The 27,149-nt window shown below is 39.9% G+C and overlaps 1 protein-coding gene across 6 annotated transcripts in view; it reads right to left on the reverse strand.

Moving 5' to 3' along the window:
• Positions 1–21,083: 21,083 nt before the first annotated feature.
• Positions 21,084–27,149, reverse strand: part of LOC140469619 (glutamate receptor ionotropic, NMDA 1) — a 177,533-nt gene continuing 171,467 nt past the window's right edge. For 3 of the 6 annotated variants that reach the window (XM_072566301.1, XM_072566302.1, XM_072566297.1), the window contains one exon: positions 21,084–22,582. In XM_072566301.1, the coding sequence (XP_072422402.1) occupies positions 22,517–22,582 (66 nt within the window). In that variant the 3' untranslated portion in view covers positions 21,084–22,516. Of the gene's footprint in view, positions 22,583–22,608; positions 23,476–25,851; positions 25,879–27,149 lie in introns of those variants that run through there. The other 3 variants (XM_072566296.1, XM_072566300.1, XM_072566299.1) reach the window with 3 other exon arrangements.

A 27,149-nucleotide genomic window follows, 5' to 3' on the forward strand; every position in this document is an offset into this window, starting at 1 on the left:
GGTATGGAGCTGTACTTATATGATGAATACCATTTGACTTTAAGAAATACTCAAATTGGTAAACGAAGACTTTTTATCTATGACTTCTGGGAGTCCATGTATTGAAAAGATGCACAGTTTTTCTATTTTCATCCCTTGTGTTTGACAAGTGAACTCTATGCACACCTAGCCACTTTGAGTGGGTGTCCACAATGACCAAGAACATTGAGCCATGAAAAGACTTACATAATTGACGTGTAACGGAGTCCAGGGTTTACCCTACCTGTTCCATCAATGCGAGGGGAGCGGCTGGCGGTAATGTTTGTCCTTGTTGGGTCTCTGGACACTGCACCACCAGCACAACTTTGTCTGCATCCAATCCTGGCCACCAGATATAACTTCTCACCAACATCTTCACTTCAAAACCCCTGGGTGACCCTCGTGGAGTTCAGCCAGTATCTGATGGCGACATTTGCTTGGGACAATCATTCATGCTTTCCTTAATAATATGCAATCCTCTACTGTGATCCATTCTCTGCAGATCTAAAAAAGTTTCAATTCTGTTTGTGATGGCCTTTTTGTTTCCCCGATCACCAGCTGTTTCAGTTTTGCCAGGACTTAGGGGAATTAATTGTAGCAAACTTCTGGGAGTCCTCACCTAACCACAATTGCAACTATGCATGGCTCATGTTCAGCTTCTTGAAGGAGAGTCCCTTCATACCAACTTTGCATATACAAGGGATGAATATTTATCCAATTGCAAAATGTGGTTTATCATTGTTTGAAAACCCCACAGAGGTGAACTGACCCATTGGTTTCACAATTGTTATGACCAGTGCTGCCCATTCCACAAACTGGACTGGTTTGGTGATTCCTTCACCTTCCAGTCTTCTGATTTTTGCTTCTATGTTTGCCTGTAAGGAAAATGTCACTGGCTGGGCCTTGCAGACATGTGGAATTGCTTCCTGGTTAACATACAAGGTGGCCATGGCTTCTTTGATAGTCTCTAGATCTTCCTGAAAAACTTGCCTGTCATTCAGTCCGAGAGGACTTCACTCAGGCAGCCATTTTCTAATCAAAAATGTTGAGCTAATCTAGATGTATCTTTCTCATGTAATTTCACCTCACTAACTTGGGCCCAAGCCTTTTACTATAATCAGTAGTAATTGAACCAGCTGCTTCTCATTAGAGATTGGAACTGCAGTTGTACCCTTAATTTGTAAAGGTTCCCTGGTATAGGTTCTCAGTCTAACCAAACTTTAGAGTTAGAGTTCAGACCGAATTTTGTTAAGATTGTTTCTGCGATCTCTGAAAAGGCTATGCCAATGTCAACCTCCTGATATTTAACCAGATATTTATCTTGATTGTTCTGATTTGGATGTTGCTAAGCAATTTAATTTCCAACTCAGATGTAAGTAGACTCTCCAGGGTGTGCACTCTTCTAAATATCAGTCTATGAGTTCTCTTACTCAACTTGTGTCTAGGGACTCTTTTGCTGTCTGCATACAGGCAATAACTACAATGGCTTGCTGGCTCGGGTCCTGAAGAAAACTTTAACAGTTTGGCCGAGACTTGACTTTGTTTTGGGGTTTTGCTGTGGACTGATGTAGAGGCCCTCTGTTAAGATATGTCCTGAGTGAGGCTATGCAATTGCCTGCACTTAAGTGGTGTTCTCCAAGCCAAGTCAGACTGGTGAGGGTGTCCATTTCCATTAGAATACCCTGCAATTCATGTGTTCCACTAGTCACATTTTCTAATGATAAAGCCAGTTGAGGTCCAGCTGCGCTTCAGCGAGTAACTAATTTTACATGGTTACATCAATAATCCCACTCTTGTTGCCACTAAAATAACTCCACAGAGGCTGCTATCCTATCACCAAGTCACTCTTTATTTGCACGTGGAGAATCCTTGACACAGCATTGAAACAGGCCCTTTGGGCCTCATCCATGCTGACCATGCTAAACTGAAATAGTCCCATTGTAGTTATTGCCTGTATGCGGACAGCAAAAGAGTCCCTAGACATAAGTTGAGTAAGAGAACTCATAGACTGATACTTAGAAGAGTGCACACCCTGGAGAGTCCATTTATATCTGAGTTGGAACAGTTAAATTGCTTAGCAACATCCAAATCAGAACAATCAAGATAAATATCTAGTTAAATGGTCACCCAATTCTAAGGAGGTTGATATTGGCATAGCCTTTTCAGAGATCCCATTTATCTGTGTTTGGCCCATATCCCTCTAAACCTTTCCTATCCATTAACCTGTCCAAATATCTTTTAATGTTGTAATTGTTCCTGCCTCTACCACTTCCTCTGGCAGTTCTTTCCAAATATGCATCACTCTCTGTGTGAAAATGTTGCCTCTCACGTTCCTTTTAAATCTTTTCCCTCTCATCTTAAACCTATGCCCTTTAGTTTTGGACTCCCCTACACTGGGGAAAAGATCTTGATTATTTATCTTATCTATGCATCTCATGGTCTTGTAAACCTCTGTAAGGTCACCATTTAACCTTCTACACTGGAGGAAAAAATTTCCCAGCCTACCCAAGTCTCTCCTGTAACTCAAACCTTTCAGTCTTGGTAACACCTTGTAAATCATTTTGCACCCTTTCCAGTTTAATAACATCCTTCCTATAGCAGGGAGACCAGAATTGTACACAGTACTCCAAATGTGACCTTATCATTGTATTCTACAGTTGCAACATGACATCCCAACTCCTGTATTCGATGCTGTCACCAATGTAGCCAAACATGCCAAACACCTCCTTCACCGCCTTGTCTACCTGTGAGGTAAGGCTGAGGCTTTTGGTAAGGTCCCTCACAAGAGGTTAGTGGGCAAAATTAAAGCAGTGGGATTGGGTGTAACATATTGACATGAATTAAAAGCTTACTGAAAGGTCACAATCAGAGAAGGAATAAATGAGTCTTTTCCAAGTGGCAAGAAATGATTAGTGACAAGGATCAGTGTTTGGGCCCTAGCTATTTACAGTGTATATAACTGACCTGGATGAAGGAACAGAATGCAACATTTCCCATTGTGTGGTTTGAAGAGGCTGCAAGGAGTTCAAAGTAATTTAGACAAGTTGAATCTGTGGGCAAATGCACAGCAGATGCCGTATAATGCAGGTAAATGTGATAAGTGTGAAAAATTTAAGTGGAAAGTATTATTTATATAGTGATATTTTGGGATATATGTTAACATAAAGGATTTCTATGCCCTTGTACACCAGTCAATGAAAGTAGACAGACAGGTGCATCAATCGATTAGGAAGGCAATTTTTCTTTAATTCACTTGTGGGATATATATGTTTCTGGCTTTTGTTTCCTGTCCCTAGTTGCCCTTGGGCAGGTGCAGTCCATGTGCCAAAGGTTGATATACAATGCCCTTGGGCTTCATTGCAAGAGGATTGGAGTTCAGAAGTGGGGATGCCTTACTGCGGTTACACAGGTGAGACCACACCTGGAGTATTGTGTGCAGTTTTGTCTCCCTACCGAAGAAAGGATATGCTAAAGAGGGTGTGCACTGGAGATTCATGAAGCTGATACCAGAGATGGTACCTGGAATAGTAGGCTGTATTCACTAATGTTTAGAAGGATGAGACAGGATCTGATTGAAATGTATAAAATTCTAACAGTGCTAGACAGACTACATGCAGGGAGGATGTTTTCTCTGGGTGGGAGCCTAGAACCAGGAGTCAATGTGTCTGAATATGGAGTGGGCCATTCAGAATTGACATAAGGAAACATTTCTTCATTGGAAGGGAAATAAACTTGTGGAATTTCCTACCACAAATAGCTATGGAAGTAGGTCATTGAGTAGAGATAAAGTTTTAGATATTAAAGGTATCAAGGACCTGGGAGAAAGTGGGAATATGGCATCAATGTAGAGGATCATCTATGACAATGTTGAATTGTGGAGCAAGCTTGAAGGATCTGTACCTAATTTCTATGTTGTTTCTTATTCACGATGTGGGCATTGCTGGCTGGCCAGCTGGTAATGAGGTCAGTACCTGGGAATTGGTTCCAGCCAATCTGGAAAGACTATGTTTCAGCAGATGACAGATCTTAATAATAACAGGGACCTTGTGGACAGGATAGTACGCCTGTCAGTATAGTCAGAGTTTGAATTGGGTTTTGGATTGTGTTTTCTCTGAGAAACATTTGGGTGTAGATGCCACAGCATGAAGATTTGAAAGCTCCCTGCCAACCTCTCTTATCAGTTTTTTGAAGTTCAGAAAATAGAAAGTTAGAAGTAATACTGCTTTTATCTGAGTTAACAGTAAAGGTGACACTGATTGGCATGGTCAGAAAATCAACCAAGAAACCATTATCTATTCCTGTGGATCAATGCATCATGAAAACCACTTAAGTAATCTGGCCAATTCAATTATTTTATTTATCCTTTAACTATGTTTGTTTGTCTATACGTCTTTTATGTCACTAGGACAGAAAAACAAAGATTGAAACAAAAATAGAAGTTGCTGGAAAAGCACAGGTCCTCAGAACTGGGTCGCCGGATCCAAAACGTTAACTCGGATTTCTCTTCACAGATGCTGCCAGACCTACTGAGCTTTTCCAGCAACTTCTGTTTTTGTTTATGATTTTCAGCATCCGCAGTTTGTTCGATTTTTATTTAGTGAAAACAAAGGTTCTTGGGTTTATAGCATAGACCAATTAGATTAATTTCTGGTTTAATTTTTGCTCTGCTAAATTTAATTTGTTGTTAATAAATTGCTAAGTCTTTCATTTAAAATACAAACTAGTGTCTAGAATAGATTATTCACAGAGTCTGGAATTAGTTATTCAGAAGTCTGAGAACCATTGGGTCAATTTTGAGCATTCTTGAAGGTTTTAATTTTACAATGTTGTGAATACAGAGGTAGAAAGGCTGATCTCGTTCCACTGCCTGCCTCTGTGTTTGAACATTATACCCTTTAGGATCCAACTAGCTCAATCAGTAGTTCTGCTACTCAGCCATTCTTGGTGGTGGACATTGAAATCCCCTACCCAGAATTCATTGTGTGTCCTTGCTACTCTCAGAGCTTCCTACAAATGTTCAACATGGAGGAGTACTGATTCATCAGCTGAGGGACGATGCAAGTGGTAAGCAGCGGCAGGTTTCCTTGCCATGAGACTTCTAATGCCATGAGACTTCATGTGTTCGGTAGGCAATATTGAGGACTCCCAGGGCAACACCCTGGGACTACACCACGGTATTGTCACCTCTACTGGCTCTGTCCTTCCAATTGGACAAGATAGATCCAGGGATGGTTATGATGTTGTCTGGGATATTATCTGCAAGATATGATTCTGTGACTATGGCTATGTCAGGTTGTTGCTTGACTGGTAGTGAAACAGTTCTCCCAATTTTGGCACTGGCTCGCAGATGTTAATAAAGTGGAATTTTCAGGATATACAGGGCTGTTTCTGTCATTGTCATTTCTGGTGCCTAGATCAATGCCAAGTAGTCAAGTTTCATTTCTTTTGAGTGGTTGTCTAGGTCACTTCAGAGCATGGTTGAGAGTCAACCACATTGCTGCTGTTTTGTTTCTCAGAGCAGCCAACTTGGCAGCTAACTGCTCTGACAGTGCTCTAACTTCCTTAAGTGCTTTTTGATGTAATTGCCTAGAGAGAAAACTTTTGTTTATAAATGCTTTGATTTCTCATTTGACAGGTTTAACATCACTGAAGTCACATTTCGTTGCTAGCTGCCTCAGTCATCTGTAGTTAGTCAATTGTCTTATTTGCTTCTTGCTTAGTACATCAGAAGATAATTCTTTAAATAATTGTATTTTTCTTGTATATTAAATAGATTGTTAGTGCATTCTTTGCTGTAGTGTAGTTATTTTGCTAACTTTTCAAAAACATCTTTCAATTCTTCACCCCTATAGTAGAGAAGTCGGCTATTTTTATTTTGTTACCTGTGATTGCAAAAAGCAGTCACTGTGCCTTCAAAATGTCACAGTCATTTTTACCAAAATGAGAATACAGAAACAAACAGAAACAGAAATTGCTAGAGAAATTTAACAGCCTGGCAATATCTATGGAAGGAAAACAGAACTAATGTTTTGAGTTCAGTGACCCTTGTTTAGAACTAGTAGCAGGTAGGAAAATGTGGTATTTATACTGATTGGGGTGGGGATGGAGTTAAAAAGAGTGAGCTGATAGGAAACCACAGAGAAGAGCGAAAGAGAGAGAAGAAAGAGGCAGACAAGCAAGCCAGGAAAGAAGAGAAGCTGGATGGTTGATAATGAGGATCATGGGTAGTTGACAATAGGTTGCATGTGCTGAAAGCAACCTATTACGTGTAAAGACCTGGGATTATGGGGACAAGTAATAGGCATAAATAGAGGTGATCATGTTTTAAAATTGTTAAATTTGGTATTGAGTCCTGAAGGCTAGAAAGTACCAAAGCAGAAGTTGAGGTGCTGTTCATCCAGCTTGTATTGAGGTGCAATGTTTTGACGCCTTGCTGCTTCAGTTCAGGTACAACCAGTATCTATCTACCAAAGCATGACTTTTTCTTCAGCAGTTCCACAATTGCCATTGTTATCCCAGAGAACTAAGGCAGGCCTCCTAAACAGCCTGCTTTATACTCGCTCTGCCTCATAACTACCTAGGATCTACTTGCACTGTCCAGCAGTCTGGTTCTATCCTGCTACCACTGAGTAATCAAGTCCATTAAACAAAAACATGTGTACCAAGTTGGGAAATATCCTGACATCAGCCATTAGTCTCTGTAGCAAAGATCCAGCCCATGGTCCAAGAAATTAGAACAATCCCAAAATATTGACTAGTGAGGTTTGAGGTACTAGCTGCACAAGTGGCACAGTGGCACTGCTGCCTCACTGCCTCACTTGGGACCTGGTTTTAATTCCACTCTCAGGTCACTGTCTGTGTGAGGTTTGCATGTGCTCCCTGTGTTAGTGTGGGTTTCTGCCGGGTGCTCTGATTTCCCACCACAGTCCAAAGTTGTGCAGGTTTGGTGGATTGGCTATGCTAAATTACCTGTAGTGTTCAGGGATGTGTAGGTTACGTGTGTTAGCCATGGGTAATGCAGGGATGGGATGGCTCTGGGTGAGATGCTCTTCAGAGGGTCATTGCTGACATTTTGGGCTGAATGGCTTGTTTCCACACTCGGGTCTTTAATGTAATGTTCTAATTTTTCCAGTGGAGCTTCAAACTGCTGTTGGACCAACAAGCTGATTTGTAAAAGGACTAGCAAATTGTTTCAGGCATGGCTAATGCAGACAAACATTTTGGCCTAAGTCACTTCCAGCACAAAAGTTATACATGTCTTAACATCATTAATATACATTGTGATGTATACAATTGCGACAAAGAATAACTCAATTTCAACTAAGGTATTTAAATGTCAACATTACTAAATACCACTGTCTTTCCAGAAGTGTGTGCCAGATTTTCTTATTGTGCCTTAAAGACAGCAAGAATAGTTATATTCCATCTTAGATTAGCATGTGATTAAGTATTAGGCAGTATTAAAATAGTGTTTGTTATAAAATGTTGGAGCCACATATAGGGCTAAAATTGTTGTCAAATGTGAAAAATGTTTAGGTGACCCAAAATTTGTAACAAGTACAAAACTTGGTTGCCCAATATTAGGATCCCTTATGAATAATTTGCTCCTGTTGATTTTTTTTTCTCTTCTTTAGTTGAGAGGACTTTTCCCCACAGTAACACTGTCTGTGACCAGCCAGCTTGGAGTCAGTCCTCAATGGAGGACATTCTAATCTCCTGGTTTTTATATATTTTCTTTTTTTTTGTAATCTCCTGGTATATATATTTCTTTTCTTTTCTTTTCTAATCTGCTGGTTATATTTTTTTCTTAATAAATCTCAACAGCAGTATGTTTATTCATTCCCCAGCACCCAAGTCATGTGTGTGCGGGTGTAGGACACAGTGAAGAGCAACGAGTACATAAATCTTTATTTATATTTCACCACCAAGAAGAAAGGAAACACCCAAGTGGCCATGGACAACCAGTGCCCTTCTCCACAAAGAGAATGCTGACGGGTAAAAAAAGAAGTGAAAGGGAAGGCAGGGAATAAATCAAAACAGTGTCGGAAGGGGAAATAAAACATTTCAAACCCCACAGTATCCACTTCTTCCTGAAAGTCTCGAGGGTGTTGGTAGACACTGCGTGCTCCTACTTTAGAAACACTCGGGCCGGAATGTAATTGCGGAAAAGGGGCAGGCAATCGGCCATAACAACCCCCTCCACAGGCCGCTGCTTTGATCTGTTTATGGCCAGCCTGGCCAAGCCCAAGAGCAGATCCACGAGGAGGTCCTCTGACCTGCCCTCCCCCCTCCTCACCAGTTGCCCAAAGATCAGAAACATGGAGCTGAAGTGTAACCGAAAACATCAAAGGAGATCCTTAAGAAAACCAAAAGGGGAGTGCAAACGCCCACACCCATATATACATGGTTCACAGACTCCACAGCACCACAGAACAAGCAGTTGGGCTGTAAGTCTGTGAACCACCACAATCTGCGGTTCTGCTGCGTGCAGCACCCTCCATCCCAGATCCCCAGGGAAAGGGTGAGAACTCCCACGTAGAGAGCCTTCCACTAGGGATTTGCTCCTGTTGAATCAACTGGCGAGGTGAGTAAAATTAAGCAGTTAGTATTAGTCGGCTAATTAGTACTGATCCTCCTAATTAAATAAAATTGACTAGCAAGCACCACTTTTATTGAGATTGGATAGCTTAAGTGCTGGCTTTTCTTAAGAACTTTACATGTAAAAGAGTTTCATAAATTGAGAATAGTTTTTTTCAAACCCATGTCAGCAACAGGTCATGTTTATTTATTTTTTATTCTGAACCATTAGGATCCAAGAACATTGCAAACAGTAAACCTCAATTGTGCTCTTGCAACTTGTCTTTTCAATATATCTGCTGTATGCACTTCATTACCAATATTGAAGAAGAAAAACATTAGTAAGCAGTCCAAAGATGTGCAGGTTAGGTGAATTGGCTATGCCAAATTGCTCATAGTGTTAGGTGAAGGGGTAAATGTAAGGGAATGGGTCTGGGTGGGTTGCTCTTCGGAGGGCCACTGTGGACTTGTTGGGCTGAAGGGCCTGTTTCCAAACTGTAAGTAATCTAATCTAATCTAATCAACCCTGACAGCATTTATTTCTGTACATGCAATAATTTTGTAAATGTGGAGTTTTGGATATCAAGATGGACAAAATATTAATATAGTAATTCTAACAGTGCTCAAACAGTGATGCCAAAAGCTACCAGAGAAAGTGTACCATTCTTTTTAGAAAATTGTTTTGATTCTGAAATCATTTTAAATTAGGTCAATTTTGTCCTGTTTGTGTATAACAAATTCTACCGGTAATGTCAACTATTTGTTAAGTTTTACCACAGGCCTGTTCAAAACTTGCAGCTGATTTTATTTTTCTTGTTCTACATTAATCTTAATGTCAATTATTCATTAAATGTTTCTGCATGGCCATTCAAAACTAAGAGCCAATTTTATCTTTTTTACTTCTGCATTAATTAAAGAACTTGTTTGACTGAAGCAAATTTGTTTGAAGTCACGCTTGGTAAAAGCAAACAAAAGCAGACAAAAGACCCAGCAGGTAATACTTAGTGGGACAATATTGTTTGGTGTACACATATTGAAGCTTTTAGGAGTTACACCGTTTGATTATGCTTGCAGCTAAGCAGCAGTAATGGTAAGGTCTACCTTTGAGCAAAGGTCTAGGTGTTACTTTTATTTTCAAATCATGAATGGTTAATAACAATACTGGAATGCATGTTTTTGAACCTAGAAAGTCTAGAGGAAGCAATTTCATGAGCAGTACTAGGAACGATTGGTCAACAAAAGTGAAATAATCATAATGATCTGAACATATCTACCTTCATACCTGGTACACTCCTCTAGAATGACCATGGCACAACTACAGATTTTAAAATTGTGACAGAGGATAACAATTATAACCTAGAAAAGTTGATTTTGACAATAAAGGACAGCAGTTAACCCTTCTGAGCATTGAAAAACCATACAAAACCTTGGATGGACAGGGAAGGGTCAAAATCTGGAACAAGGGCAAAACTTTCAAACTTATTTTGTCATAAATGTGTGCTTCCCATTTGCTCAACATCACCTCTTTGTTGATCTATTTAAGGGACTATTTTCTGCTTTGGAGTTGTAGTAAATTAAAATTAAAGGTCGAAAATTATGGGCTAGAAATTGTTGAGAAAAAGCTAAATGGCATAGTGTCTTCCACAACCTTGGAATGCCCTAACACACTTTACAGCCAGGTAAAAACAATAACTGCAGATGCTGGAAAGCAAATACTGGATTAGTGGTGCTGGAAGAGCACAGCAGTTCAGGCAGCATCCAACGAGCAGCGAAATCGACGTTTCGGGCAAAAGCCGCACTTTACAGCCAATTAAATACTTTTGAAATGTAATTACTATTGTTGGAACACAATAGCCAAGTTACACAAGCAAGGCCCCAAAAATAGTAATGTGATTCCTTTATGACCACATCATCTGCTCTCAAAATGCTCAGTGAGGGTTAATATTGACTGGGTCAGTAGAGACAAGCTGTAAATAGTGGCATAAAATCTTTTATATCCATCCTAAAGGTAGATGAGGCATTGCTTTAATAAGAAAGGATGTCTGACTTTATGGCGTTCCTTTGATAACGTGCAATAGTGTTAGCCTGGATTTTTACGCTCAAATCCTGAAGTCAATTTAAACTCAGAATCTGATGCAGGGATTTGAGAGCAACTAACAGAATTGCTGCTGACACCTTGATGTGAAATCTCTTTTCATGTTGGAAACACAGTAACAGAAATGATTTTCTTACCTTTCATGAAAAATAAAGTCATGACTTTAATAGTTCAGGAACCTTCAATGCATTTTTGTCAAATGTTAAAATGAGGTTTGTCTGGGTCTGAAGGCTTTGAATTTAGGGCTTTTCATGCATTTTTACTTATTGTCATAGTGCTCACTCTCTGAGTCTGCCAAGCTGCCTGCAGATCCCTGCCTTGCATTGACTTGCCTTGCCTTTTTTGCACATTGCCCCCTCAGACAGAGATACCAGGTTTATATTACTACACTCTTGTCATGCTACTTAGCCCACATATAAAGCCAAGAAGCTTACCATGGTTATCAGCAAGCTTCAGTCAAGTCAAAGATACAGCCTTCATTCATAGAGTCATGGAACTGTTCAGCATGGAAACAGACCCTTAAGTCAAACCCGTCCATATCGACCATATATCCTAAATTAACCTAGTCCCATTTGCCAGCATTTGGCCCATATCCCTTTTAACCCTTCGTGTTCATATTCCCATCCAGATGCCTTTTAAATGTTGTAATTGGACCAGCCTCTCCCATTTCCTCTGGCAGCTTATTCCATACAGGCAACACCCGCTATGTGAAAAAGTTGTTCCTTGGGTTCCTTTTAAATCTTTCCCCTCTCTCCTTAAACCTGTAGATTTGGACTTGCCCACCCCCTGAGGAAAAGACCTTGGCTATTCATCCTATCCACACCCCTCATGATTTGATGAACCTCTCTAAGGTCACCTCTTAGCCTCTGAGACTCTAGAGAAAATAGTCCCAGCATATTCAGCCTCTCCCTATAGCTCAAAACCTCCAACTCTGCCAACGTCATCGTAAATTTTTTTCTGAATGCTTTCAAGTTTCACAACATCCTTATATAGCATGGAGACCAGAATTGAACGCAATATTCCAAAAGTGGCCTAATCAATGTCTGTACAGTTGCAACATGACCTCCCAACTTCTATACTCAATGCACTGACCAATAGCACCAAGCATACTAAACACCTTCTTCACTATCCTCTGTACCTTGGAATCCACTTTCAAGGAACTATGAACCTGCACTCCAAGGTCTCTTTGTTCAGCAACACTCCCTCAGGACCTCACCATTAAGTGTATAAGTCTTTCTAAAATGCAGCATCTCACACTTATCTAAATTAAACTCCATCTGCCACTCCTTGCCTCATTGGCCCATCAATCAAGGTCCTGTTGTATCTGAGGTAACTTTTACTGTCCACTACACCTCCAATTTTGTTGTCATCTACAGACTTACCAACCACACCTCCTATATTCACATCCAAGTCATTGATATGAATGATGGAAAGCAGTGGATCCAGCACTTATGCCCATGGACCATCACTGGCCTCCAGTCTGAAAAACACGCCTCCACCATCCTCTGCCTTCTATCTTTTTTCAAGCCAGTTCTGTATTCAAATGGATAGTTCTCCCTGTAGCACATGTAATCTGACCTTGCTAACCAGACTACCATGAGGAACCTTGTCGAATGCTTTACTGTAGCTCATATAGATCACATCCACCATTCTGCTCTCATCACTCATCTTTGTTACTTCTTCAAAAAACTCAATCAAGTTTGTGAGACTCGATTTCGCATGCACAAAGTCATGTTGACTATCCCTAATCAGTCCTTGTCTTTCCAAATACATGTAAATTCTATCCGTCAGGATTCCCTCTAATAACTTGCTCACCACTGATGTCAGGCTCACCGGTCTATAGTTCCCTGCTTTCCCTAACCCATCGTTCTTCAATAGTGGCAACATGTTAGCCAACCTCCAATCTTCTGGCTGTCGATGATACAAATATCTCAGCAGGAGGCCAGACAATCACTTCCCTAGCTTTTCAGAATTCTAGAGTACACCTGATCAGGTCCCAGGGATTTATCAACCTCCTCCAACACCTCCTTCTCTGTAAAATGGACATTTTTCAAAATGCCACTATTTATTTCCCCGTATTCTCTATCTTCCATATCCTTCTCCACAGTAAACACTGATGCAAAGTACTCATTCAGTATCTCCCCATCTTCTGTGATTCCACACATAGGAAACCTTGCTGATCTTTAAGGCGCCTTATTCTCTCCCTAGTTACCCTTTTATCCTTAATGTATTTGAATTTTCCTTAACTCTATTTGCCAAAGCTATCTCATGTCCTCTTTTTGCCCTCCTGATTTCTTTCTTAAGCATGCTCCTATTGCTTTATAATCTTCTAGGGATTCACTGAATCCCTGCTGTCTATACCTGACGTATACTTCCTTCTTATTCTTGACCAAAACCTCAACTTCTATAGTCATCCATCATTCTGTACACCTACCGGCTTTGCCCTTCACCCTAACAGGAACATACTGTCTCTGTTAAAAATCACACAACACCAGGTTATAGTCCAACAGGTTTAATTGGAAGCAATTGCTTTTTCTCTGGATGGAGGGGTCAATTACTAGGGGACAAAGTTTGAGGTGCAGGGGAGAAGTTTAAAAGATATCTGTGAGGTACATTTTTCACACAAAGGGTGGTAAGTGCCTGGAATGTGCTATCAGAGGAGATGGTGGAAGCAGTCACAATAGCAGCATTTAAGAAACACTTGGACATATTCATGAATAAGAAGAAAGTAGAGGGATACGGATCCTATAAGTGAAGATAGTTTTAGTATGGAAGGACAAAGGCCTTGTTCCTGCACTGTATTGTTCTTTGTTCTAGCATCTATACCCCGGAACAGTTTACTGCCAGCCTTGTCCATCCCTGAGCCACGTCTCCGTAATCACTCTGATATCCCAGTCTCATGTTTCCAACTATGCTCTGAGTTCATATGTGCAAATAAATGCAGTTTAATTTATCAGTCCTACCTCGTTTTCTCCTTTGTTCCTGCCTGCCCTGACTGTTTGAAAGTTGCTGTTTTCCCCAACTGTATCAGTCTCAGACTGATCTCTTTCCTCACTGTCTCTCCGGGTGCACCACCAACAGCTCACCGCCGCCCCGCTCCCCACTGAAGGGCTTTTGCCTGAAACGTCAATGTTCCTGCTCCTCGGATGCTCCCTGACCTGCTGTGCCTTACACACACACACACACACACACACACACACACCTCCACCTCCTTATTAGTATGAGTCTTCCTGAGCAGCTCTAGCAAACCTCCCTGCCAGTATATTAACCTCCTTCCAATTCAGGTGCAATCTGTTCTTCTTATATAGGTCACTTCTACTGCAGAAGACATTCCAATGATCCAAACATGTGAATCCTTCTCCCCTGCATCAGATCCTAAGCCATCCATTCATCTGCTTTATCTTCCCATTCCTATCCTCACTAGTTTTTGGCACCAGGAGTAATCCAGGTAATTCTACTCTTGAGGACCTACTTTTTAAATTCCTGCCTGACTTCCTATATTCTCTCCTTATCCTTTTCTCTTCCTGTGTCACTAGTTCCAATGTGTACAAGAACTTCCTCCTGGTCCCTCTCCCCTTTGAGAATATTCTGCACCCTCTCCGAGATATCCTTGATCCTGGCACCAGAGAGGCAAAATATCATTTTGATGATTCGTTGTTGGCCACAGAAACATCTGTCTGTGCCTCCCTCTGACTAGTCCCCTGTCACTCGCTTGGAGCCTGCCAGACCCTTCATTATATTAAAACCAGTCTCGGTACCACAAACTTTCTGTCAGTGCTACATTCCTCTGAGAGTGCATTGCCCCACAGTTTCCAAAACAGTATACTTGTTCAAGTGGTTAGCACTGCTGCCTCATAGCACCGGGTACCCGGGTTCGATTCCAGCCTTGGGCAACTGTCTGTGTGGAATTTACACATTCTCCCCGTGTCTGCGTGGATTTTCTTCAGGTGCTCTGGTTTCCTCCCACAATCTAAAGTGTGCAGATTAGGTGAATTGGCCATGCTAAATTTCTCGTAGTGTTCAGGGATGTGTAGGCTAGGTACATTAGTCAGGGGGTAAATGTAGAGTAATAGGGTAGGGGAATGAATCTAGGTTGGTTATTCTTCAGAGGGTCACTGTGGACTTGTTGAGCCAAAGTGCCTGTTTCCACACTGTATGGATTCTAAAAAAAATTCTAATTTCAAACTTTGTCACTTCATGTAAGCTTATAGCCAACCATGTGCTTGATTTTATTCAACTGGTCTGATTCCCTGCTGAAATCTGACTATCTTATTATAAATTGGAAACTTAGTAGCTCAGGCTTTTAATGAGCCGACAATGATGCTAAGTACCTCAATAATAGAAATGGGTCTGTTCTGAAATTTGCTCCTTTTACCATTCTTGGAAAAATGGTTGAGAATGGGGTGGGTTTAAACTAATCCAGCAGGGGGATGGGAACCAAAATTGTAGTTCGAGTATAGAAAAGGTTGAGAGTAGGGAGGTCCAAAATCAAGTTTCAGGGACGCAAGATGGCACTGGCAAGCAAGAAGTTGGTTTGAAGTACGTCTACTTCAATGCCAGGAGCATCCGGAATAAGGTGGATGAACTTGCAGTATCCCCCAGGTTGGTACCTGGGACTTCGACGTCGTGGCCATTTCGGAGACATGGATAGAGCAGGGACAGGAATGGGTTGTTGCAGGTTCCAGGATTTAGATGTTTCAGTAAGAACAGAGAAGATGATAAAAGAGGGGGAGGTGTGGCATTGTTGGTCAAGGACAGTACTGCAGTTGCAGAAAGGATGTTTAGGTAGTATGGGTACCTAAATTGAGGTAGTATGGGCTGAGGTTAGAAACAGGAAAGGAGAGGTCACCCTATTGGGAGTTTTCTATAGGCCTCTGAATAGTTCCATAGATGTAGAGGAAAGGATAGCAAAGATGATTCTCGATAGGAGTGAGAGAGACAGGGTAGTTGTCATGGGGACTTCAACTTTCCAAATATTGACTGGGAACACTATAGTACGAGTACTATAGATGGGTCAGTTTTTGTCCAGTGTGTGCAGGAAGGCTTCCTGAAACAGTATAGACAAGCCAACAAGGGGCAAAACCACATTAGATTTGGTACTGGATAATGAGCCCGGCCAGGTGTTAGACTTGGAAGTAGATGAGCACTTTGGTGATAGCGATCATAATTCTGTTATGTTTACTTTAGTGATAGAAAGGGATAGGTGTATACCACTGGGCAAGAGTTACAGCTGGGGGAAAGGCAATTATGATGCGATTAGGCAAGATTTAGGAAGCATAGGATGGGGAAGGAAACTGCAGGGGATGTGGAGCTTATTCAAGGAAAAGCTCCTGAGTATCCTTGATAAATATGTACCTGTCAGGCAGGGAGGAAGCTGTAGAGCGTGGGAGCCGTGGTTTACGAAGGAAGTGGAATCTCTGGTCAAGAGGAAGAAGAAGGCTTATGTTAGGATGAGATGTGAAGGCTCAGTTAGGGCGCTTGAGGGTTACAAGGTAGCCAGGAAAGACCTAAAGAGAGAGCTCAGAAGAGCCAGGAGGAGACATGAAAAGTTGTTGGCAGATAGGATCAAGGTAAACCCTAAGGCTTTCTATAGGTATTTAAGGAATAAAAGAATGACGAGAGTAATATTAGGGCCAATCAAGGATAGTAGTGGGAAGTTGTGTGTGGAGTGAGAGGAGATAGGGGAAGCACTAACTGAATATTTTTTGACAGTATTCACTCTAGAAAACGACAATGTTGTTGAGGAGAATACTGAGATACAGGCTACTAGACTAGGTGGGATTGAGGTTCACAAGGAAGAGGTGTTAGAAATCCTGCAGAGTGTGAAAATAGATAAATCCCCTGGGCCGAATGGAATTTATCTTAGGATCCTCTGGGAAGCCAGGGAGGAGATTGCCGAGCTTTTGACATTGATCTTTAAATCGTCATTGTCTACAGGAATAGTGCCAGAAGATTGGAGGATAGCAAATGTGATTCCCCTGTTCAAGAAGGGGAGTAGAGAAGACCCTGGTAATTATAGACCAGTGAGCCTTACTTCAGTTGTTGGTAAAGTGTTGGAAAAGGTTATAAGAGATAGGATTTATAATCATCTGGAAAAGAATAATTTGATTAGGGATAGTCAGCACGGTTTTGTGAAGGGTAGGTCGTGCCTCACAAACCTTATTGAGCTCTTTGAGAAGGTGACCAAACAGGTAGATGAGAGTAAACCGGTTGATGTGGTGTATATGGATTTCAGCAAGGCATTCGATAAGGTTCCCCACAGTAGGCTATTGTACAAAATGCGGAGGAATGGGATTGTGGGAGATATAGCAGTTTGGATCAGTAATTGACTTGCTGAAAGAAGACAGAGGGTGGTGGTTGATGGGAAATGTTCATCCTGGAGTCCAGTTACTAGTGGTGTACCGCAAAGGTAGGTGTTGGGTCCACTGCTGTTCGTCATTTTTATAAACGACCTGGATAAGGGCGTAGAAGGGTGGGTTAGTAAATTTGCAGATGACACTAAGGTCGTTGAAGTTGTGGATAGTGACGAAGGATATTGTAGGTTACAGAGAGACATAGATAAGCTGCAGAGCTGGGCCGAGAGGTGGCAAATGGAGTTTAATGCGGACAAGTGTGAGGTGATTCACTTTGGTCGGAGTAACCGGAATGCAAAGTACTGGACTAATGGTAAGATTTTTGATAGTGTAGATGAGCAGAGAGATCTCAGTGTCCAGGTACACAGATCCTTGAAAGTTGCCACCCAGGTTGACAGGGTTGTTAAGAAGGATACAGCATTTTAACTTTTATTAATAGAGGGATCGAGTTCCAGAAACATGAGTTTATGCTACAGCTGTACAAAACTCTGGTGCAGCGGCACTTGGAGTATTGTGTACAGTTCTGGTCACCATACTATAAAAAGGATGTGGAAGCTTTGGAAAGGGTGCAGAGGAGATTTAGTAGGATGTTGCCTGGTATGGAGGGAAGGTCTTATGAGGAAAGGCTGAGGGACTTGAGGCTGTTTTCATTGAAGAAGGTTGAAAGGTGACTTAATAGAGACATATAAGATAATCAGAGGGTTAGATAGGGTGGACAGGGAGAGCCTTTTTCCAAGTATGGTGACGGTGAGCATGAGGGGGCATAGCTTTAAATTGAGGGGTGATAGATATAGGACAGATGTCAGAGATAGTTTCTTTACTCAGAGAGTAGTAAGGGTATGGAATGCTTTGCCTGCAACGGTAGTAGATTCGCCAACTTTAAGTGCATTTAAGTCGTCATTGGACAAGCATATGGACGTACATGGAATAGTGTAGGTTAGATGGGCTTCAGATTGGTATGACAGGTCAGCGCAACATCGAGGGCCGAAGGGCCTGTACTGCGCTGTAATGTTCAATGTTCTATAGAAACAGAAGCTGGAATTCTGGCTGCGCTTCTTGGCTGCCATTTTTTCTTGGCTGTCCCACCTTCATTCCCAATTTAGCAGAAACCAGCAGGTGCATGGGAATGCCACCAACTCCAAGTACCCTGTCACTGTGGGTGGCATGGTGGCTGTGTGGAGTTTGCACATTCTCTGTGTCTGCGTGGGTTTCCTCCGGGTGCTCCCGTTTCCTCCCTCAATCCAAAGATATGCAGGTCAGGTGAATTGGCCATGCTAAATTGCCCATAGTGTTAGGTGCATTAGTCGGGTCTGGGTGGGTTACTCTTCAGAGGGTCTGTGTGGACTGGTTGGGCTGAAGACCCTGTTTCCACACTGTAGGGAATCTAATGTAAAATAATTAGCAATAGTAGCACACTGACAATAGTAATTCATGGGCCCAACTAATGCTCCAGAAACATTATTTCCTGTAACACTATTCAGTTGGTAAACTAAATCTACATTTAAGAAGTTAATCTCAGTAATGATGAGCATGAAATTACTAGATCGTTTGAATACCCATCTCATCCCCCTAGACCCTTTAGGGAAGAAAAATTTACCACATCTACCTGTTCAATTGATATTTAACTCCAGACCCAAAGTGGTTGATTCTTTATTATCCCTTGAAATGGTGTTGCAAATCATACAGTTCTATTAAACTGCTGCAGAAAATTTTGACTAATCATATGGATTACAGAAATTTGAAAAATGGCTCATCACCACCTTCCCAAGGATGATTCAGGATGGGCAATGAATAAAGCCAATGTTGCTTACCTACAGCCCATAAGTCAATACAAAAAATGCAACCTTCATTACATTGGCTGCAGTAATTCAAGAAGATGCCTTCTCTAGGGCAATTATGATGTGCCACAAATCTTGGACTTGTCCGAAATGTACCACGTCACCTAACTGAATAATTGAATAGCTTCATGTTCACTTTGTTACCTGCATACTAAGCTTGCATCATTTGATAAAATCAAAGTTTGATGTAATTTGAAAAATACTCAATGTTAATTAATGTTATAAGATTTTTAAGATTAGATATCATTATATAGAAGTACATATTTCAGACTGTTACAAGGGGACATAAATTTAAGGTGAAGGGTGGAAGGTATAGGGGGGATGTCAGGGGTAGGTTCTTTACCCAGAGAGTGGTGGGGGCATGGAATGCGCTGCCTGTGGGAGCGGCAGAGTCAGAATCATTGGTGACCTTTAAGCGGCAATTGGATAGGTACATGGATAGGTGCTTAAGCTAGGAAAAATGTTCGGCACAACATCGTGGGCCGAAGGGCCTGCTCTGTGCTGTATTGTTCTATGTTCTATGTTCTATATTTAATTTGAATCAAAATCTAGAGTTTTGGAATGTTTATAGTTGAAGAATACCACATAGATGCCATACACCTTTTAGTATGATTCATTTTAATTGTTCCAGAATTGTTGAAAAATGTGTTTATTTCAGTACCGTGCATTACTTATCACCAGACCCAATACAGATTGACTATGAACTAAAACAAATATTCTCAGGCACTGTATATGACTCACTGGCACAAGGAGCAATACAGCAAATCCCCTGTATTTGTATCAGCATCCTATAGCAGTGAATGAGACAAGTTAAGTACATTACAGGACTTCCCATAAGAAAGCAGGTATGGCAATAGCTCCCTAGCATTAAATTACAATCACAAATTCTACTTTACAATTCAACTATATAAAATGATTTAACAGATCTCTAGTTCTTGTCATTATAAAAATGGAATAATAATTTCTATCTTGTTCACAATGGCTTGGAAGAATTATGTAAGAATTTTCAAAGCAATTTAGTTCAATAAAATAAAATGTTGTTCAATGTTGCTCTATAATATATAACCAGGAACAAATTGGAGAAAAGTATTATTGTCTATGAGAGATACCAAATGCACATTTAAAGAAAGAGTGCAATTGTTATCTTTGTGGAAGGAATGCAAACACCAGCATTTTTAAATCTAAATTATAAATTAATTTTACAGAGATTCTTAGGTAAGATGGATCAGTAACAGTATTGCTGCTTCATTCATGGACTTCAATCTCAGTTCTAAACATATTTGGAAATATTAGATGTTTTATATAAGATCTGAGAAGGACAATATTTCAAAACAAATAAAGTTATTTTTTGGGAAAAGTTGTTTGGGTACGGTAAATTTGAAAGGAAAAATGAAAATACTGGAAATAATCTGCTAGTCTGGTTGCATCAGTGAAGAAAGAGTTTGTCTTTCAGATCAACGACCTTACATACAATTTGAGGAAATTCTGATGAAGTGTTATTTGAAACATCCACACTGTTGCTGTATTGATGCTGTCATAATGAGAAAGGTGTTTGCCGCATTTTCTGTTTATAAATGCAGAGCTGTCAATAAATTAGAAGATGGCCATTTGGTTGAGGTGAGATGTAAAATGCTTAATTAATAGTTTCCTGCATGAGACAGGATGCCACAAAATTGGTAGTTTACCTGAAAGATATTAAATGTTCTAATTCCCCCATCCCATCTGAACCCCCAATTTATCCATTTATTTATTTCTGCCTTATTTACATATAGAACTGTCAAAATCTAATGGTTTCAAAGCTCTAAAGATATCTGGAATGATTCCCATAGACTGGGCCTTGTTTGGACTGTTCATAATCTCTGGGAATTTCTTCATCTGTACCAGACGAAGGGCATGCTGCAGAGGCTGGGGTCACTTCCTCATTCTGCTATATTGTAGAATCCTATTGGTTATAATTTGTCCAAAGACTAAACCAACACTAAAGATATGAATAGTTGCCAGTGCACTAATGATATTGGCCCAGTGCACTGGACATGATAGCTAATGATATCCCATTAAATTAGCACTTCCTTTCACTGATGTTGGTAAAGCGTGACTATAAAGTAGGCTTTTCCACTTTTGTAAAAATCACAATATAGAAAGAACTTTTGCCCCATCACTCCTGTTTTCTGATAGGTGATAGCTGAAAATATCTACTCTAATTCTTTTTTCTCATAAGCATTTATATTCTTCTTTTTCAAATACATATACAATTTCACTATAAATAAAATTATGGCCTGGCTGCAGTTACCATTTCTGGTAAAATGTTCCTTGTCTGCATGACCCAGTGAAACATTTATTCTCATCTCCCCTTCATTCTTTGGAAAATGATCCTGGGATATGCCTTGAAATTGATTAATTATTAGTGTTAGAAAGATTTGGACAAAATAGAACATCCACAGCAATCTTCCTAGAGGAAGCCAGTTGTGAAGTTCTTCCAGGTGTGCACACAATTAAAGATGATAGAAGACAGTCACAGCAATCACAGCTCCCAACGTGAAGGGTGGCTAGCAAACCTACTGTGAATGTTATGTGCTGCTGAGTAGAATGCAGAACAATATATCAGTGTTTGGAGGTGCCATTGTGATACTAGAACTAACAGTAATTTCTCATGCCCAGCACTAAACAATGGATTTGCTTACAAGTAATAAGTATTTGTCTGTGAATGTCCTGAAGATTGCCAATTTTACTCTTTCGAATAACAATACAAGTAGAACAAACCATGCTTCCATTGTATTAGAACATGGTTAAATAAATGTGGTGACAAAAAAATTAACACTATTTGTAGATCTTGAATAGTAATCTTCACTAATACAACAAGTTGTTTGTACTCTTTACTAGCTCACTATGTTCTACAATCCCCAAAATCCCTTCAGAATGCTTACCATTTTGATTATTTTTTCTCATAGTAGCCCTCTTTCAGTGCCTGTGATTGGGTTTGCCAATTATGTGCCAATTTGTGCTGAACACGGGGGTCATTCTGTGCCTCTTGCCTCATACTGAATTTAAACTGTCCCACTTTTGTTTTGGATTGGTTCCTGTTAGGTCCCAGAGGTGCACTGTGCTAATTCACTATCCCACCCATTTTCCTCTGTGTTAATAATTTTATGACTAACTTTAATATAAATGGTTCAGTGAAGAATAAAGTTTTTAATGAATAATTTTGTTGAATAACTCATAGTAAAGACTTTATATGCAAACAAAATAACTGAGAAGGCGGAGGTAGATAGATTCTTGATAGGCAAGGGAATCAAAGGTCATTGGAATAGATGGGAATGTAGAATTCGGGACAAAAACCTGATCAACCATGACCTTATTGAATGGTGGAGCAGATTTGAAGGACCAAATGGCCTACTTCTGGTTTGTATGTTCGTATAGTAATGCTTTGCTGAGTAGCAGAGACGGGTCAGTAACTTTAACACTGCAGGTTTTCAGAAGACACTAACACTGATGATTTTGTGATTCCACTGAAGTTTTTTACTTTCCTTCCCTTTCGCTCTGGTCATTGCTGGTGATCTAAACTCTTGCTGCTTTGGCCAATAATTCTTGAGTCTCATATTTCTTTCTCATTTTAAACTTCAATGTTCTGGACAGAATCACACCACTGTGCTGACAGAAGGGTCTGAGAGGTTCAGTTGCCCACTTATATCAGGATGGTATTGCTGTAAAATAAGAGAGAGAGAAAAGTTACTGCCATTATTCTACATTTACATTGAAGATTCAGTATATTCTCCATCCCAAACATCTGCTTGAATAAGCATGCCCTCACTCAAGGTGTTAACTGCACAATTATTATTCAACTTTGACAAATATATGTTGAGTTTGCCAAGAAATATTATACATGGATTTATTATTGGAAGTCAAGTGAAATATTACAATCGGAAAATGTTTGGATCTAATATGTAGCTGCCTCAAAGAAATTCCTCCTCATCGCTATCTTAAATAGGAAACCCTTTATTCTGACATTAGAAAGAGGAATCTTCCATTTCTGTCAGGTGTCTTGCTTGCTTGCTCAAAAGGTGGACTCTTCAGAGCAAGGCCTGTCTTATCTTCTTCTAGTCAGACAATTTAGAGGTCAGTGACAAACCTTCCTCTGAAATCAAGTTCCCAATAGGGCAAGAAGACCTTTCCAACAAGAATTGCCTGCCAGTCAGAGGGTGGCAGCTCTTGCACTTGGGAGCGCCACTGCGAAAATCATGGCTGCTACGAAGAACAACCCAAATGAGAATCAAGAGATCAGATGAAGGTTGGATACTGGAGTTTGATGGTATATGCAGAGGGGACAGGGGATCAGAAGTAAAGGCAAGAGGCTTGCTGTCACTGATTACTTCTATACCCTTTGTCCAGTCCCTGCATAAGAGACTCTTACTGCCTGACCAACAGGCAACTCGTGCTGGTTTATCAGTCGGGTAGGCCACTCAATTGCATGGAGCTTAGATAACTGCAGCCCAGGCAGAAATTTTACACATCAGTGTTCCAGACTGAATTACACTACCGTGCTGACAGACGAGTCTAAGAGATTCAGTTGTCCAGTTATGTCAGTAGGGCGATATTGCTGTAAAATAAGAGAGAGGTTAACACTTAAATTGTCCTTAAGTGGTCACTATTTGACTACCTAAGAGTCTTAATTTACAGCAAAGGCGGAAGGTCAAACAGAGAACGTCTTGCTGAGAACTTGATTTGGGTGGAGGCAGGAACGTAAGATGGGGTTCTGGATATACTACCAACCTGCCCATTTTTGTTTTGTCTTCCTGCCTCAATGCCTAGAAGACTCCATCCTATATTCACTAGTTTTTGATTCTCCACAACAAAAAAAATTCAAGGGGAAACATAAAAGCATTATCCTTTTTGACATTTGATCTTTCAAGTCCAGTTTCAAGCAAGTCTATTTCTTGTCCTTTTTCTCCTTTAATCTCTTTCTATTCTTTATATGTTACCACTTTGTGTTTGTGCTCTGTGTTTATTCTGTTTAGCCTATTTTTGGGTTGATGTTTGATATGAGGGAGGGAGTGTTCACAGTGTGGAATCTGTATCATGTACCAACAGTAACATACAGGGAAAAGAATAAGGAAAGAGAGACAGTAGAGTTCCAACAAAATTAATTGGATTGAGCAATAAAATGTTGATCTTAATAGGGCATTTGATCTGTCAGGGATGGAAATTATTTCAAACTACCTAAGGATCAAAAGTGATCCTAATTTATCTAAATATGCTCTGATAGTTTGCAAATTATGAATGCTGTTATGAAATAATAGTACATTCAAAACTCTTCCAAAACTTTTGGGTTGTGAACATTGATTCATGATTGGGAATGAACTAAGGTCCATGGCAGTTTGTGTCATTGCTGGCGATAGAAACAGATGCAGCATATCAATGCATGTAGGAAACAAATGACTGGTAGAAAATTCCAACTTCTGACAGAATTGCTGACAATCTTGTTTAAAAGTCCCAAATTTTACACTCAAATTGAAGGATTCTCTCGATGCAATTTACAATCACAGCATTGCCAATGTTATTGCCGAACATATCGTTTAATGTTTTTGTGGTTTTGAAATAAGAACTAAGAAAGAATAATACAATGGTATTCTATCAGAAATACTGTGCAAGATCACAGTGTTACACTCACAAAGAAATAATGGCTTTAAAGTTATCTTAAATTGCATTTTAGCACCTACATTTTAATAGTATTAGTTGAACCTCTGATCAACCTACATTTTGCCAAAACTCACTGTAACAGAAACCAGATAAGGCCATTATTATTTTCACTACTTCACAAAGTTAATCAGCTGAACTGTCAGATATTTTTGATTTCTGGACTTCACATAGTCAGCAATTGTTGCCACCATACTGGAGAGCATGAAGATAGAATCATGATGATAGTCCTGAAACCTTGAAATCATTGGAAACAAAACTAAAGAATGGGACTCATCAAGGCCCATCAAAGCCTCAAAGTTATAGCCAGTGACATTTAATTCAGTTAATGGTTGTAGGGTCAGTCAAGTAAATATATTAGAAAGTAATACAGAAAGAACTTTCAAAATTAATTTGTTAATCAATGGAATTTTCCAAATGAAATGTTTCCTTCTCAGACCCAAATGTTTATATATGCACTGCTTTTTAAACACGGAGGGGTAGCTAGTGCAAACAGAAATGATTGCTATCTTTATTCCATTAAAACTAGCTGTACTTACTGTCAGGTAATGATGGCAATGTTTGTTTCCATTTTAAAAACTCCATAAATATTTTTTAAATGGCATGAATGAGGTAATGAATCCTTATATTAGGCTCATCCCCTCAATAAGGTGAACAACTTTGGATCACCTCATCCATATTGTTCACTGCATTCATAGTGGTCCAGTTAGTATCAACTTCATACTTGCTGTTAGAACTAAGGTTTTTTGAATTTTTATCATTCCTAGTGTTTTAACAATAGTTTCATTTTATTATCATATTCATAGTAGGTAAATAATTGAGAGATCTGGAATTAAACTGAAGTATATTAATCTAAAACAAAAATTACAATACAGTATCTATTACATCAAAATGTGTTTTTTAATTCATTTCATTCATATCAATAGACAATCTGAGCTAATGTAAGGATTCGTTGTAGTTTTGCAGAAGTAAACACCCAAGGATTTTCATGATATGGGTGAAAATGGGAACAAGGATCTGTTTTGTCAATATCTTTTCATCAATTCAAACAAGGATTTCTAACGTTTACAATATCACCTGTGTACAAATGGCCACGTGAAGCTGCCATTTTCCAAGCAACTGTATTATATCCTATTTCACATTCAAAGAGAAAACAGAGTAACCAAGATACATTTTACTAATATGGATTTTATAATGCCTAGCCTGTTGGTCCTTGCAATAGTTCTAGAGAGACATACTGAGATGAAGTAGTAGTTCACAAAAGGTATGCATTCACTCTCATTGCTTGGGCAGTCTACCTTCTAATCTAAAGAAGGAGAAGAAGAAAGAAGCATCATTGTTCAGTCTGAAAGCATGGAGAAAGAGAAATGGTTTCTTGTCAGAACAACAAAATAAATCTACAGCATTCAAAGATTCTGCCTTCTTGAGGACTGCCAAGGTGGTTGGGTTTGAGAAATGACAGCTGGCAGGCAGAGTTTGCACAATGGAGCAGAAGACATGAGGGACACATGAGGTTAGCAATGCTGAAGTTTGTTGGAGATGAGATTGCTCAATTTATATCAAAGACTAGGAAGGCACATAAATCAGGCTGACAGACAAGACAGGTATTTTTGCATTTTATTTTATTCAGAAAGTAAAATGCTTCTTCAGTTTTAAAAAAAGTACATTGAATTTCTCTAAACAATATCTGAAAGGATAATGGCACAGTGTACAATTAAGGGGAATGGGAATGGAAAGTTTCTGATGCAGTTTTTCTGATGTCACATTTTCTGAATTAAAAAATACAAATGAAGTTTAAAACACTTTGGAAACAAAATGATTTTAAACTATATTGATGAAATGATGAAAACATCAAATAAAACAAAGGTCCCTCAGTAAGAAGGCAGCCAGAGGAAAATGAAAGAACACAACTTAGATCCCTGTGTTTGGAATTAAAAGTGCATGTTAAGCAATGGCAAACCTTTAAGAATGAGTACAATTGAAGAAGTACAACAGCTTAATCATTCAGGACTAGGATTGCCAACCCTCCAAGATTTCCCTGGTGTCTCCATCAATTAAACTTTCATCTTCAGGAAATGGCTAAAAGGAACACAGTACAAAAACAGTGAAATAAAACCTGAGGTTTAAAAATGCTTTCATAAGTTACATAAAAAAAGGACATGGGGACAAAATGTTATTTGACTGATGGTCAAAACTCATTTGAGTAATGAACAGTCTATCCATCTTTCGATTGGCATAGTGTTGTGCTTCACAAAGATGGACTTGCTAGGTGACTAATTGCAAGGGTTTTGGTTTTGACTAGATTAGATTCCCTACAGTGTGGAAACAGGCTCTTCAGTCCCACAAGTCCACACCAACGCTCTGAAAGGAAACCCACCCAGACCCATTTCCCTCTGAATGATGAGCAATTCAGCATGGCCAATTCACTTGGCCTGCACATCTTTGGATTGTGGGAGGAAACCCACACAGACACAGGGAGAATGTGCAAACTCCACACAGACAATCACCCAAGGCTGGGATCGAACCTGGGTCCCTGGCGCAGTGAGGCATTAGTGCTAACCACTGAGCCACCGTGCC

Source organism: Chiloscyllium punctatum, chromosome 49 (assembly GCF_047496795.1).
Source record: "Chiloscyllium punctatum isolate Juve2018m chromosome 49, sChiPun1.3, whole genome shotgun sequence".
In the NCBI taxonomy this organism is placed as follows: Eukaryota; Metazoa; Chordata; class Chondrichthyes; order Orectolobiformes; family Hemiscylliidae; genus Chiloscyllium; species Chiloscyllium punctatum.